Genomic DNA, 16,062 nt, shown 5'->3' with positions numbered 1-16,062 from the left:
AAAAGGTCCCCATATCACATGTAAACGTCGCCATTCAACAGTCGCGCGCGCTCCCGGCCATAGAGCCAGCGCGCAGCTCGTGCCGTTCCGAGCTCGTGCACTGTGAATCACGTCCTACGTCAGAGTCACACTTGCAACGCGCGTGAGAGTATGGTTGCTGCTTGCGCTCGGTGGGGTTGAGAGGTTATTTGTAGCTGAGCGCACGCTTTTTCAATACATCAGCTCAAGGTAGAGGAAGACCGCCAAGCTTGCTTTAGCGTTATAATCAAACTGTGCTTTGATATCGTACGCGACGCGTTTAATTTGGAAGCTCAAGTAAATCGCTGTGAGAAAGGTGCAGATGAAGAGGATGCTGGAATGAGTGACGAAACATCAAACACATCACGATGGAGTCTCACTTCAGTACAGCATCACTGTTACTCCGTTTTTTTTTAGCGCTGTAAAACGAGCGAAAGGCCATTTATAATTCTGGATATCGATCCTAACACAGGAATACGAGTATTTGTGTTTGTAGTAGGCTAAACCGTTTTAATCGATGCTCTGGAAAAAGCGCGCTGGTTAAGAGGAAGCCTTTTCTCATTTCTTTGGATTATTTTAGTAACGTTGTTGCTTTGTAGTAGTATAACTTCGCTGTTTTATTGTGTAATTGGCTATATGATGTAATATACATTATAATAAACAGCTGAGTACCCAATGCTGAGCTGCGATAGGAGTTTAAAGTTGACCATGAACTCTTGAGCATTGACTTTGACATTATGGATAGACGCGGATGATTTTCATCGAACAGGTGAGTCACATCAAACTCTAATCTAATATTTATGTGCGCACATACAGGGATGGGAGCCGTAAGAGAATCGATTCTGATTAGTATTCATTAACGATTCACTTTGAGGAAGAAATATTTGGAAAATATTGCATTTACTGTTATCAAATGTAGTATAAATTAAGTATAACATATTGCATTTAGCCAAATTTAGTATAACATATTATTAAAAACCTTAAATAAACAAAAAATGTGTCATTCATTTAAAATGGCACTGATCAGTCAGTCGGTGACTGCTGTGTGACTAAATTGTGACTAAAAAGTCACTAAAAAGAACCATGAGTCATTTGTTCAGCTTAAGGCATGGTTTGGCCATACTTAACGTGTATTTAAAACAAACAAAAAACAAAACAAAACAAAAAAAAAAACCCTGCACTATCAACAAGTAAATTATACTACAAAAAATACATTAAAGAACTAAAGAATTAAAGAATTAAAATAACCAATTAATTTAAAAATTGTGAATATTGGCAAAAAAGAATCGTCAACCCGATTATAGTGTTCTGGAATGAAAAGTTTCATTAAGATCTGGTATTGTTTAAAAAGTCCCCATGACTTTTGGTATTATTGTATTGGTATTAGATACTGTTTGGTTCCCAACCATTACATAAACTGTATTTACTGACTCGTTGGAGCATATTTGATCAAAGACTGTTTTAAATGCAGAATATTAGAACAAATGGTAATATCTGTTGTTGTTGTGCTGATTTCTGTGCATTAATTTAGTGTGATGGTTATAGAACCTTGTACAGTGTATGACTACATAATGTGCTGTGCATAACCATGAAATGTTCTTAATGGTTCCTTAAGTTTATATGATTGAAAAGCCTAGCTCAGTTTGTATGTTTTTCCACGTTCACTCAGTTCAGACATTGTTCATGCTAATATTGAACACGACTGCTATTTTGAGAACAGATGAACTTTGCCCCCCAGACTGCAACTGCTCTTTCCACCGGAGTCCATCCAAGCAGCAGACAGAACATGCTTTACACACAACATAGCCTTTAGGATAGTGTGTAACTCAATAGATTTTCACATTCACTGAACCATATCAAATGTGTATTCAGAGCTACTTATGTAATTCATAAAAACTCTATCGAGTTATGTTAGTACATCACAAAGGCATGTTGCAGTCATGTTAACTGAGCAGTGCATTTAATAGGACTGTCTGGATCTGGTATTTTAAGGGAAAATTCATGGTGGTTTCTAGACTTAAGAGAATTTTCACTTCTTTAAAGGCAATTGTGTGTGTTTTGCTTTCGTTTTCTAGAAGTGTGTTATTTATTATTCTACACATGCTCGTTATTGATTTCAGCAAACACGTGACCCTGTCACCTGCTTATGTCTAGTTCCATGTGATGAAATATATAGGGCATCATGGGAAAATGTACTGTGGGTGAGGCCTAGAAAGACTTTGATCTCTGACATAATGACTTCCGCTGTGGTCTTGTCTTTCAGTAACCAGCCCTGGAAATAACCAGAGATTATAGTAATGCTTTTAGAAGTAACATCACCCTTCTTAATACATGCCTATTAGATGTCTACTTGGGTTAAGCCTTTATTAAAAATGCTTTACTGTCAGTGCATACTAGCATACTAATCTAGAAACAATACAATGAATATGGCTTAATTTGCACATTTGAATCATGTTAGTACAAAACATTTATCTGTCATCTTGTCATTTGTCACCAGGGTGGGGACACACACCACCCACTACACTTGTCATTCTTTCTGTTTATAAAGATTGCATAGCTGTCAGTCTGTGCTGATGTTAATGGCCATGAACTGTCAGAGATGCAGACGAGACGGTGTTAAGCCAAAGCATCAACACGCCCCCCTCCCAAAATTAAAACTCCTCACTTAGCACTTGTGTTGACAAGCTATGTGTGTGTCCTTGACAGGTGCGAGGATCTTCTGTTTATTGCTCTGGTTTGCATGTGTGTTGAATGTCCCAGCAGCTGTCAGGCATGTGCGTGTGTGTTTGTGTGTGTCTGTTCACCAGTTGAATGCCTTTATCAAACTAGTACCTGATAAAATTCTTCCCATAGCTGCTTTGTCCTCGTGACTGTCCTAGCGTCAAATATCTCTGAGGGGTGTTTATTAACCGCAGTGGCTGTTAGGTGATCATCCTGAGGCCTGTCAGGGAGCTTCGTTCCATGAGCTAGATTCCCGTATTGCATTACATTCAGTGTAATGTAGTATAATTTGAAGTATCCATCCAGGCAGCTAAATGTCTGTCCTCAGCGCCAGACAGCTGTTCTGCATGGTAACTAGCTGTGTTGAGTTCAGCTTGTATTGCTGTACAATTACATCATTAATATGGAATATTAACATTCAGACCTGATAAGCCAATAATTATTTTCATGTTATGGCTTATATTTCTTAGATGGCTGATATAAAAATTCTATAGCCTACTATTTTGTCGAAATAATTAAAATAAAACACTAAAACTAAACGAGACAAGTGAATTTGGGCATCACAGCATTATAATATACATTATAAAACGGTTAGTTCCTGTCCTTGATTCTGATTGGTCAATAGCTGTGTTTTATTAACGATAAAACACAACTATGACCGCTTCACCCGACGTTCTGTGTATCACTGCACAACACCCTTAGCAACCACTCTTAGCAACGTAAACCATATGCTCTCAATTTATATTGTTCATTGAAGCTTACTGTATTATGTAGAAGAGTATTGTGAGAAAAAGATCGAGTGAGCGAGTTTATTACCTGCATTCAGATTTAGCATTTTTCTTTAGGTCAGTCCTATGTTTATAATAAAAAGTCTGTTTAAATGTCTGATGTATTACCTTGTCCTTTTAACAGTTAAGGGGTTTTCCCGTGACTGACCGCGCTAGTCAAAGCATTTGTCAGTTGCGTCTTGTTCCGTGTTCACAACAATTCAGTCTGTTCAATGTAAAAGTCTTCGCTACTGATTAGGGATGTAACGGTGAGAAAATTTTCCCAACCGTTAATCGACATGTGACAACACAGGTAATACTGGTGTCACCGGGGGGCGGGGCCTCCACCTCTTTTTTTTTTTTTTTTTTTTATTTATTTATTTTTTTTACATAGAACGTTTATTAACAAAACGAGTAAGAATACACCATGCTAGGCCAAATAAAATAACAAATAGCCAAGGCTAACTTAACGTTTATATAAAAAAAACTGAAAATCAAACCGTGGAAACTCTATTACCAAATAAATAAGGAACAGAATGTTTAAGTTCTTTAGTAAAGAGCAGTGAGTAATTCTCTCTCTTACCTTTGTTCTTTGATTAACATTAATGACACTTTAAGATCTGCCGCTGCTGCACACGACGCGGATCTGACACATTTTCTCACAAATCTTTACGTTCATTCAAGACTTAATTTAACTCATTGAAGACTGCTCTTATTAGGATACTTGACAAAACGGACATTTTGGCATAATTTGGCAGGTTGTCGCGCTTAAATGGTTTAAAAGCATTTGCATGAATAAGAGCTTGATAATATAACACAGAAAAACGGATACTGCTTTAATTGTGTTAAATATTTTTAATGCGTTAAACTGGAGAAAAAAAAAAAAATAAATAAAAATGCCTCGGTGCCGCGGTGGGCAAGTGATGAAACCGGTGTTGCGACTGAACACCGGTAACGCCGACTACCGTAGCGAGCCTACTACTGACTGACACACTCATAAAGACAGTCTTTGTCGCCATCTAATGGCGTAATAATGTAACTTCTGTTGCTGTTCACGGTCAGGGACTATTTTTTTCCAGCAGAAGGAAGGCTTTTAGTGAACGTTTACTTAATGAAAGTTGCAGTGATACATATTTTTGGCTTTAATATTTGTATTGTGTGGTAACCGTTTTATAAAAGCAGTAAGGTACTCGAGGCTAGTGCTGTATCGTGAATAAGTCATGGCTGAAGGGGTTGCTGGCACTCACACCACTTCGCGTTGTGCCTAACAACGCCCTTCAGCCGTGACTGATTCACGATACAGCACAGCCTCTTGTACCTTATTGCTTGCGTATGAAAATGAATATTAATTTTGAGATTTGATAAATATTATATTTAATGCGGTTATTCAATTATAAGTGTTTTTAAAGAATAATTTTAAGCGAGCGTCAGATGACAGCAGATGAAATCTAAATTTAATAGTAAAGTTATTTTACAATTGAATTATACTATATTTTAAATTATATTGTTACATTACATTATAACAATTAAGTATCCAATATTGACAAATAAAATAAATTAAAAATTGGTATTGGTTGGAATTGGTTCACAAAAATGTTACGTCGATAATAAGATTTTTTTTGAGCACCAAATCAAAAATCAAAACAGATCATAGGCATGTTAAATTGTTAATATTTCACAATATCACTGCTTTTATTGTATATTTGATTAAATAAACACAGGCTTGTTGAGCATAAGGTCTTCTTTTAAAAAAAATCTTTCCAACCCCAAACCTTTGATTGGTAGTGTATGTTCAGTTGTTCATTGGTGGCTGTTATGACAGCAGTTTTGCCACTCATAGTCTCATTGCTCGCATTACATCGTAGACACTCTTATCAATATCAGCTTTCTTCTGTGTAGTATGTGTATGTCTGGCCTTCCTGTGAAGCTCCTTCATATTTTTCAGTTTTTTTATTTATTTTTTTTGTGTTTTACTGTCCCCTATACCGTACATATTTTTGTGTTTGCATATACCTTTATTTTTTCGCGGCTGTGTTCGTCTGTGTAAACGCATGTGTCTCTCTGCAGTGCATCTAGCATACCTCTCTGAATGAATAAGACTATATCTGTGAACAAACATTTTTTCATGCTTCTGTGTCCTGGATTGTCTAAAGGCCGGATGAGTGTAATAATCACTCTCAATATAATAAACTGAGAACTTCACTTGGTGCCTGCTGTCGACATTAACTGGCATTAGACTCATTATAGAGTTCCCGTATAAAACAGAAACAAGCTTGTGATGATTCTGCTCGTTTGAATGTACTGTCTCTATTTGCTATATTTGCTTGTGTGACATCATGGTTGGAGAAGCACATTAAAATTTAATTCATGATGGAGCCAAAGGCAACACAGACAGGAAGTCACAGTAGCTCTGAACAGCTTGTAGTTTTTGTTCGTTAGTATCACAATCTAAGTATTAGAACTTTGTGTGTGTTTGTGTGTGTCAAGACAGAGAAGATGACAGAAAGCTCTCTAAGGATTTTGAGAAAGATGCTTAAAGTGTCAGTCAAAGTGAGCCGCTAGCAGGATAGCGGCTAATCACAGCAGCTTTACATGTCTATGTGTATGTGTTTGGATTTTAAAAATCTTTTTTTTTTTTTTTTTTTTTTTTTTATAAAGCTGTAGATGAGTAATGCTTATTTGGGCTCTCTGTTATACAATAACTACATCAGCGCAGTGTTTGTTCTTCTGTTTAGTCAAGGGTGATGTCATGTTCACCCTGATTGAAATTCAAATGGACTGTTTGCATATTAGGTTTGGCCGTCTGGCGTTTCCACACAAAACAAACTGAAAGACCTAGACAGAAGAGAAATTACTATTGTTTGAAACAAAATTGTCTACTCACTGATCCTAGACACCACCTAACATGATTTAGTTTATCATAATACCGTTAAATTCTTAGTTGAATAATGTCCTCTGTCACATTAAGTTTGATCATACAGCCGTAAGTTGTCACTAACACTTGTGAATTTATAGGAAATCACATTCATTATTATCCCAGTCATTATGGTATAATATTTTGTGTGAATTATAGCATAGTTTTTTTTTTGTGTAGAGTTGAGTCATTGAACATGGCCGCCATGTATAATGTACCATTCTCTGTCATTATGTGTGTCTTTTTAAGCAGCTCCTTGTCATTATGGACCAGGTCATGGGGACTAAAACACGGAACACCCTGTGAATATTTAATGGCTTGGAATGAAAAAGACCTGCCAAGTCATCTGACTGAAAACATTTTATTTTGTTGCTTGCATTAACGGAAAGGACATTTTGCATTACCGTAAGTGGATTAGGTTTGTTAGGCTGAAAGATGAGATTGAGAAACAATAAAAGGAGGTTCAGTTCAGAATTGTTCCATGAGAGGTTGTAGATTTGTTTTCACAAAGCCTTGTATTTAGTCTCTTTTGTCTCTCTTATGCTCCTCTAAATCTTTTCTGTGTGCATTAAAGTGTATTATAAATCTTGTAGGTTCAAGCTGATCAAATGGCTTTACTAAGCAGGATAAAGTTTTTCTGCTGAACGTTTTTTTTTTTTTTTTTTGCTAGTAATCACAACGTGCTCATTGTAATGGCTCACGTTACTGTGATTCTTTTCAGGGATCAGCTGTCTGATCCTTTGTTGTGTTTAATAAGAAGGTTGGGACTAGAGTCTATTATAGTTTTGTCTGCTTATTTCTGATCTGATACTATGACGACAGATTTTGGGGGTAAATCTTGTTGGATGAAGGTTATTTGAGGTTGAAAGTTATAAGGAGCAGTATGTTTTGGAAAACTCAGACTTGCGTATTTTCCAATCTATCTTCAAAATCCATCGTCATTAAAACAATTTTTCATGTTTAATAAGTGTTTACCCTGGCCAGTATATTGCTTATGCTTATGATCACTGTCAATCACTTTCCTATATGTGGGGTGTTAGCGCTGCTAACCCTAGGCTTAATGCAGCTGTAGTCTGTTGGATTTCTCGTTAGCTGCCTGTGCAAAAACAACATTGATTTATACGAAGAACATTGCTGAAGGCCACTGCAACTAGCATCACCATGTTCTCTAATAGGAGAGTCTGACTAAAGAGTTGCTAGCACATATTAAACTAGCAGATGTGAGGTGGAGTGCTAATAAACTAACAAATCTTTACTGTATGGAGAAAGACCATTTTATATGTAATTCCGGGCAGTCAGCAGACTCTTCAAAGATTAACCCCTTTTGCTCTTTCCTGGTCTTATTGTGAATGATTTATCAGTTTGTTATTCGGTTGTTAAGTCTGACATCACACGGCAGTGCTTCCGGGTCCAAACGCTCTATCTCATACCACAAGAAAACAACAAACGGTGCTAATATACACACATGATGTGGTGTAATACTACCAAAAAAATACAATCATAATCTTTATCTCCATACCAAAATCCCAGATGGCCAGACAGTGGTTCATTTTATAAATTGTTAATATATTAATGTCTGTGACGCTGTGAGCACGGAGACTGCTGTGTAGACTGTAAGTATTTTAAATGTTTACATTTTTAGCGCTCATAAACGGCCGTCGAGATGGCATTCTCAAGTGAAACGAGCTGGGGCTTGGACCCAAAAACGGCGTACCTTACGTCACGACTTAACAAGCGGATATTCCAAAGAAAAAATAGTTTGCCTTTGTGATCTTTAATCAAATGTAGCTCTTCCTTTGAAAAAACTTTTTTTTCTGTTAATGTCACTAAAGCTCCATTCACACTGTGAGCCTTAATGCTCAATTCTGATTTTTGCTCAGATCTTTGTATGGCTGTTCACATTGTTGTTTTAAATGTGGCCAGTATCAGATTTCCAGTGTGAACAGATCATGGTGAACTGACCTGCATGCGCAAAAGAACAATACAAATGGGGTTGCTAGGTTTTTACCACAAAATCCACACAATTGCTTCTCAAAACTAGTCCAAAACTAGCCCAGTAGCGTTATGTGGGGGAATCCTGGTTAAATATCGCATTAGTGCGGTTGCAAAGCAACCCGCGGCAACAGTGAAAAAGTAACCCAATTCTACGGGAAAATCGCGAACTTGGCAACACACACAGCGCATTGTCATACAGAAGTAAACACGGAAGGCATTAAAGTAAGCGATTACGCATTTATTTATAGTGAGATCTGCCGCGGAAGCCAGCAAAATTATATTTTTGAGTTTTGAATCTTTTAGGATACGAGCCCTCATGTTTTGCTTGTATTATAGAGCAGTCTCTGTAATACTTACGAGTTTTGACACATCACTGTCCTTCTACTGACTACCTTTCACAACTGTCTTGATGACGGTAGGTATGTAAAATCTTTGAACAGACTCCCATGAGCACAGAATCGTGACAAATGTTGATCTCAAGTGACGTAAAAATCACATGATTTCCGATATGACTGTTCACCTTGCGGTCGCGTTACAAGACATGTATCGGATTTAGTACCACATATGGAAGTGGCACAAATCGGAATTGAAAAGATCAGATTCCATGTGGTTTGTACTGTACACACTGTCATGGGGAAAACGAATATGAGTCACAAAATTAGATTTGGGCCACATTTAACTGCAGTGTGAACATAGCCTTAGGCTGTCTGGACTGTTGAATAATGTTAACCAAAAGCCAAATGTATCTATTTATGAGTTGCTTTAGTAAACTGTAATTTGGTCTGGATAAATTCCTGAATCTAAATCCTATAATTTTCCCAATGAATAAAATAAATAAATGAACTAAATTTTTTAAAAATATTTTGTTTTAAATGGAAACTTTTAGGAGTATATTAACTTTGGCCTCAAAGTGAATAGATATATACTTGAAGATACAAAACTCCAATTTGGTGTCGTGGTGTCTTTAATGTCGGCAGACCCTGTGGTAGAAATGTTGTATTTCATGTTTACATTTGTTTTGTGAGTTTGTGGTGGATGGTGGTTTTCCTAATTAATTTAGTTCCTTAGTTCCATATAAATGAGAAACATGTTTCCGTTTTACTAGTGCCAACTTTAAAATGAAACCATCTTCTTGGCCTGGCTAAATTTGAGACATTTCCTTTGACATCAAAATCTAAGAGATGGTTATATATGCATGAAGATCCTGACTGCGATTCTGTTTTGGATCTTTACTTTGGTCCCATCTTCCACCTTCATTTTGCATCTATCAAATATTAACAGACTCTGAGAGCCCTCCGCTCTCCTCCAGACATATAACTGTGCATAGGTGTCTGGCCTGAATATGTCTGGTTCTGGAATAAATGCTTAGTATGTAGGAAAAAATTGGCCTTATTCTGTTTTGATGTTACAGTCAACCAATGGAAAGAAATACTGTTGAGAAATAATGTCAAATAGAGAACGCACCACACCACAAAGACTGTTATCGGTGTTAAAGTGGACTGTAATGCATTTAATCCAGCCCTCAAGCAGATCTGCCTTATTCCAGTAAGCTGCTCTTTGTGACAAATCCCTACCTGTGCACACCTGAGGCCAGCTCAGCTGAAGATAGAAATGAACCAATGTCAAACACCAGCAGCTTACATCATACAATGTGCTGGAGGACTTTTTGCATAACCTCCCCAAAAGTAAGTGCAAGCAGATTCAGTACAGAGCCGTAGTCAGACAGAAAGATGACCGTGTCTAATTGATTTTAGTGTCGCTACTTCACGTTGTACACGCATTATGTTGGCTCTCTAGCCAACTAGGATATATCAGAAAAGTGGTTAGAAGTTGTCACAACATTTGCCCCAATGAACACACACATACACTGAAAACAAATCAGGTGTAAACAATTCACACTCAGAAATTACAAATAAGTTTCACAATTAATTAAAAAGAAACAGAACAGCAAGTAACACATTGAATTAAACATGACGTTTTTGAAGTATAAAGACTGAAATAGTATTTTCTTATAAAACCACACTCCAGTAATCTTTGTATTTATGACTTCAAAAGATATTTAAGATATTTTTTACAGTGTAATCTAGTGTCTAAGTTTGGACTGTGACAGACACAAACAATGTCCTCTTGATTTTGCTGGCACTGGTGGTGGAAATGTGATCAATGGCGATAGTTTATCTGAACACACTGGTAGAGGGTTTCTGCTGAGGCCTGAGGTCCATTTAAAATCACATTTAGTCATCACATCACATTCTGCTTTGTTTGATCTGAAGTGACTCGCCTTGTTTCCTTGGTTCTAGTTACCCATAATTCTCATCTGAATGTCTTTTGGAGTCAGAAAGATGTTTGCTGGTGGGTATATATATGTGTGGGTGGGTTTGAATGCATTTTGAGATGCAGGTATCCTCACTGTCATTTCAAGGACTGTTTTAGAGTCATCTTTGCTCTACATGAGTGAGTTTTGTGTGGGAAGGAGTCTGTTGACAGATGGTCTGAAGTGTTGCCATAGTAACCCCATCTATGACATCATCTGACCCCAGGCTTCAGTGATTACTTTTTTTTTTTTTTCCCCTCTAGATGTGTGTTGCATGTTTATGTAGATTTATGCAGTTGTTTATTTAGTACAGTATCTGAGACTTCTTAGATCTTGAAAAGGATCTAAGAAGACAGCTGATCCCTGACAAGGTCTTTCAGTAAAGAGTTCAAAGCCTTGAACCAAAACAGCTCTGAAAGCTCTGAAATGATTCACAACATTGCAATATTTATTTATTTTTTTGTAAGTAAGAAAATGTTTAAAAATGTATAAAAAGAGAAAAGTACTAGATTGTGTACTCACAGGAAGCATTGCTATTGATGTTTTTAAGAAATAACAGAACAACATAAGTATACACATTGAAGTTAAGTCATTAAATTTAAGTATAAAATTTGAAGATATTAACATTCTACAATATTCAGACAGAGACTGCCGTTCAAATGTCTTGGTCGGTAAGATTTTTTTTTTTTTTTTTTTGAAAGTCTCTTTCAATTAAATACCATAAAAACAGTAACACTGTAAATTGCTATAAATATATTATTACAATTTAAAATAACTTTTTTTTATTCCTGTGATGACAAAGCTGAATATTCAGCAGCCATTAATCCAGTCGTCAGTGTCACATTCAAAAATCATCCACATGTGCTGCATAATATTTTTGTGGAAACACTTTTTTCATGATGAATGGCATTTCACTTCTGAACAAGAAAGATCTGTGTGTATTTTGACAGTTGAAAACGTGAAATGTAGCGGCCTCACTAGTGGTGTTGTTGGGTACTAAAGAGGCTTTGGTAGGGTATGTTGTGGATGACCTGGTTTGGTAGAATGAAGAGGATTATAAAGCCTGGCAATCTCTCTCTCTCTCTGTCCATTCGTTTGTGTTGTGTGACTGCTAGTATAATCTCTCATCACAGAATGTGGGTCAGTGTGTGAATGAAGGTCGCTGTATTCACCCCCTTTTTATCCCTTGCTTTCACACACACTTCCCCTTATATTGTCATAAACTCGTAAACCAAAAACTTGATCCGCAGATACTCAAATATGGACTGGTGCTCTGATGGACCAAAATATGATGTTGTGTATGGAAAACTGGATCAGGACAAAATGAAGTTAGACATTATAGACTAGGGGCTCCATTCATCTGGCTATAGGTTTTGGCTTTTAGCCCAGAACCTCTCTCTCACTCTTGAATTTACTTGTTTTGGTTTGTTTTGAGCCTTTGACATAATTTACTGAAAAAGAAATCAATATGGAGGAGAGTGAAACGAAAACCATACATTTGTTGCAGTTCCTAAAAAAAAAAAAAAAAAAAAAAAAAAAGTCAGCAGCCAACTGCGAGTAACAATAAGGCACTTAATAAGGGTTTATTTTGTTCCCTGCTTGTCAGTCTGCACTCTGCAGAGCAGACTTATGAATTATGAACCTCAGTCTCCAAACATGCTTCTAAACATCCTGTGTGATTTTCTGCAGTGACATCACATGCCGTCTATTACGCACACGCACATGCACATGCACATAAGCTCCAGCACCAGGAGGACAGTGTACATTGTTTATGAGCTTCAGTTCTGCTCATCCCTTTAAACAGATCCTGTATCCTCACCCTGAATTAACTGTGCTGTGACGTGCCTTGAAACTGTCCAGCTAGATCACTTAATGATGGTTAAAAAACTGTACACGCAGGTTATTCCATTCAGAAGTTTAAAAAAACCCTGCCATCTATTTTCATGTCCTAAGTGTTGTAAAACAGGAAGTGGTTTTTGATGTACATTCGAAAGCTGTTTCATGTGTGTTTCATGCCTATTTTGTGTAAGATGTTAAGGAGGGGTTATAATATAGGAAATAAAACACTGTAAGAAAGAAAAGGTACTGGAATTTTTTTTTTTTTTTTTTTTTTTTTTTTTTTGCCAGGATGTTATCCGTTAAGTTTACGGACATTTCCTTTAACCATAAAACAGAAACCCAATGCACTGTGTAATTCAAAATACGGGTAAGGAAGTGAAGGTAAATTCCTTCATTTTAACACTAGGCCCTATTTTTACAGACTTTTCTTAGTTAGTTACTAAGATGCTGGACTACAAAAAAAAAAAAAAAAAAAAATCATGGACAATACTTATATACAGTGCCCTCTATAAGTATTGGGGCAGTAAAGACAAAATTGCTCTGTTAGCTGTGGAGTCAAGAAATCTGTAAATATGATTAAAAGATGAATATGTCGTATCCGTTATGTTCATTGTTTCTGCATTCTGAGTCTTGTTTGGTGATGACACACTCAAGCCAGGATGAAGATGAGGGAGGTGACTTTGAGAGAAAACCAAGCAAATTGGATGCTAAAAGAAAAGAGGAACTCAATTAGAGCTATGGCTCAAACATTGGGCATAACCACATCAGCAGTTTGGAATGTTCTGAAAAGGAAAGAAACCACCGGCGACTTCAGCAACCAACAACGACCAGGTCAGCAGAGAGAAACGGCAGTTAATGAGAGACGAATCATAAAAGCTGTAAAAAAGGACCCTGAAATAAGTCAGTAAAATCACTAACAACCTCCAGAAAGCTGAGGTGATGGTCTCACAATCTGCTGTTCGCAGAAGACAGCAGAATTACAGAGGCTACACAGCAAGATGCAAACCTCTGATCAGCACGATAAATAAAGTCAGATTAGAGTTTGCAAAAAAGCACAGAGATAAGCCAGTAGAGTTGTGGAACAGAGTCTTATAGAGAGACGAGACAAAGATTAACCTTTATCAAAGTGATGGGAAAACAAAAGTATGGAGGAAAAAAAAGAAACTGCAGATGATTCTAAGCATACAACCTCATCTGGAAAGCATGGTGGAGGTAGTGTCATGGCATGGACATGAATGGCTGCTTCTGGAACAAGCTTACTCATCTTTATTGATGACTTAATGTATGATGGTGGCAGCAGAATGAATTTGGAAGTGTACAAAACCATATTGACTACCAATGTTCAAGAAAATGCCACCAGACTCCTAGAGAAGCTCTTGATATTGCAACAGGACAATGACCCATAATACACTGCCAACTCAATCAAGGAGTTTATCAGGGGAACGAAATGGAAAGTCTTAGACTGGCCAAGTCAATCTCCAGATTTAAATCCTATTGCACAAGCATTTCATCCGCTAAAGAGGAGACTAAAGGCAGAAACTCCCCAAAACAAGCAACCGTTGAAAATGGCTGCATTAAAGGCTTGGAAAAGCATTTTAAAAGATGAAACCAAAAGTTTGGTGATGTCCATGGGTCGCAGACTCACTGCTGTGATTGCATGCAAGGGATTTTCAGCTAAATACTAGCTTTTAAATTTGTACATTTGCTTTAAGTTAAATTGTCCCAAGATAGAGGGATGAAACTGTAAAAGTTCTGTTGGTCTTAGTTGGTAAAAGATTTATATGTTGAAACAGCTAATTATAAAATGGTTCTTTCTGTACTTTTGTCTCATATTCATCTTTAATCATATTTCCAGATTTCTGGACTCCACAGCAAAGAGAGCAATTTTGTCTTTACTGTCCCAATACTTACGGAGGGCACTGTATATATGTCACACCACAGGACAAAAGGATTTAAGTTATTGTGTTAATAGATATTTTGGGTTAAGTAAGGACAGGTGTAGCTGATAACTAATTTTCACTAAATATTTGTTCTTCTCTGTTTGTCCCTCTCTCTTCTCTTTAGGTGTCTCTTTCGTGTTCATCCATGACTGCTGTTTGCTGATGGAACAGAAGGTCCTCAGTAAGTCCTCCATGGTTTCCAGACTGCCTAAATTTGGTGCCCGTCCTGTCAATGGTACCAGCTCACCCCTTCCCAATGGTACCCAGACTGTGCTCACCCAAGACAGCAAAAATCCTCCTGCTAGGCCAAACGGAGTGGTCAGAGCCTCCTCCTTTTCCATGAAATGGAGGAAGGACAGTGGTGGGTCAGTGGACCCTTCAAGCCCATTCGAGGGCGGTATACCAGAGGAGAAGAAAGAAGTTCACTCCCAACATTCTCCAGGAAGTAGGGAGTTAAAAAGCCCTTCTACTTCTGCTACTAAAGTGCGCAGGTCTGCCTCCTCATTGTCCACCGGAAGCCCCAAACCTGTAGCCAAATCCCCTAAATCCATCCCAAGTCCTAAACCAAAGCCCCAAAACACTCAGATCGTGACGACTTCCAAAAGTCAGGACATATCCCAAAAAAGTTCAAGCTCCAAGCCAACTCAAAATGGAACGTCATCTTTGGGGTCTTCACCAGGCCAAGCAGCCTTTTTGGGGCTCCAGCGACCAAGGGCAAACTCTAGCTCTACTCGAAGCACCTCTAAAGACAGCTTGTCCCAGTCCAACGACAGCCTCTCAAGACAGTCGGTCGTGCCTGACTACATGGTGCGTTCTCAGAGCTTCACCCACTTCAAGCAACTGCCCTCACCAACGTCCTCACCCATGACTCGATCCTTTTCTTTCAACAAGGCCGTGGAGCTAGCCAAACCACTAGCTAATACCCAGCTGCGTCCTCCACGAACACTTGGACTCAAATCTCCCCTGACCCTCAGCAAGGGCCGGCTAGTGCTTGGTTTGGGGGGCCTGGGGTTTGGAAAGGGGTCAACAGATAGATTACCTGCTGGGACTCCATCTTCAGAGAGCTTAACGCCTCCTAATTCCATAAAAAGGCCACTTCTTCTTAATTCAGTGCTGACAAAGCACTCGTTACAGGCCTATAGGCTAAATCGACCAACTGCTGCCAAACCGCAGTGCCCTCTAGTGGTTGGGAGGAGCCCTGTGGAGAGTGACGGTATAACCCCGCCTCTCACTCCAGAGCTGCCCCACTGTGCCACAAAGAGTGTGAGTGTCTGACTCTATAATTTTTATTAACATGCATCATTTAATATTTTTGATTACAGTCTTGAGAGAGAGAGATATATATATATATATTTTTTTTTTTTTGGATGGTTCAAGAAATGGTTCCCTTATGACTTTTCCTTCTGTGAAACCTCAGAGTTCAAGAGACAATGTTAGTTTGAAATTGTGAACAAATCAGTCTTTACTAATCTTTTCAATCTTTGAATTTGTAAACAGATATATATAGCATATTAAAAAATTAATATAATAGTTATTATAGTTATTAATGTTGTC

General features: G+C 37.8%; 1 protein-coding gene and 1 long non-coding RNA gene across 6 annotated transcripts in view; both read left to right on the top strand.

Moving 5' to 3' along the window:
* LOC127498962 (uncharacterized) overlaps positions 1 to 16,062 on the top strand; it is a 425,088-nt gene that overhangs the window by 196,888 nt on the left and 212,138 nt on the right. The gene's annotated exons all lie outside the window — the stretch shown is intronic.
* The window catches only part of ccser2a (coiled-coil serine-rich protein 2a), a 47,895-nt gene continuing 31,877 nt past the window's right edge, over positions 45 to 16,062 (top strand). For 2 of the 5 annotated variants that reach the window (XM_051868941.1, XM_051868943.1), the window contains exons 1-2: positions 45 to 787; positions 14,633 to 15,771. In XM_051868941.1, the coding sequence (XP_051724901.1) occupies positions 14,671 to 15,771 (1,101 nt within the window). In that variant the 5' untranslated portion in view covers positions 45 to 787; positions 14,633 to 14,670. The remainder of the gene's footprint in view (positions 788 to 14,632; positions 15,772 to 16,062) is intronic. The other 3 variants (XM_051868940.1, XM_051868942.1, XM_051868939.1) reach the window with 2 other exon arrangements.

This window comes from Ctenopharyngodon idella, chromosome 17, assembly GCF_019924925.1.
Source record: "Ctenopharyngodon idella isolate HZGC_01 chromosome 17, HZGC01, whole genome shotgun sequence".
In the NCBI taxonomy this organism is placed as follows: domain Eukaryota; kingdom Metazoa; phylum Chordata; class Actinopteri; order Cypriniformes; family Xenocyprididae; genus Ctenopharyngodon; species Ctenopharyngodon idella.
The sequence above is the reverse complement of the archived record's forward strand: the minus strand, read 5'-3'. Positions and strand labels throughout refer to the sequence as shown.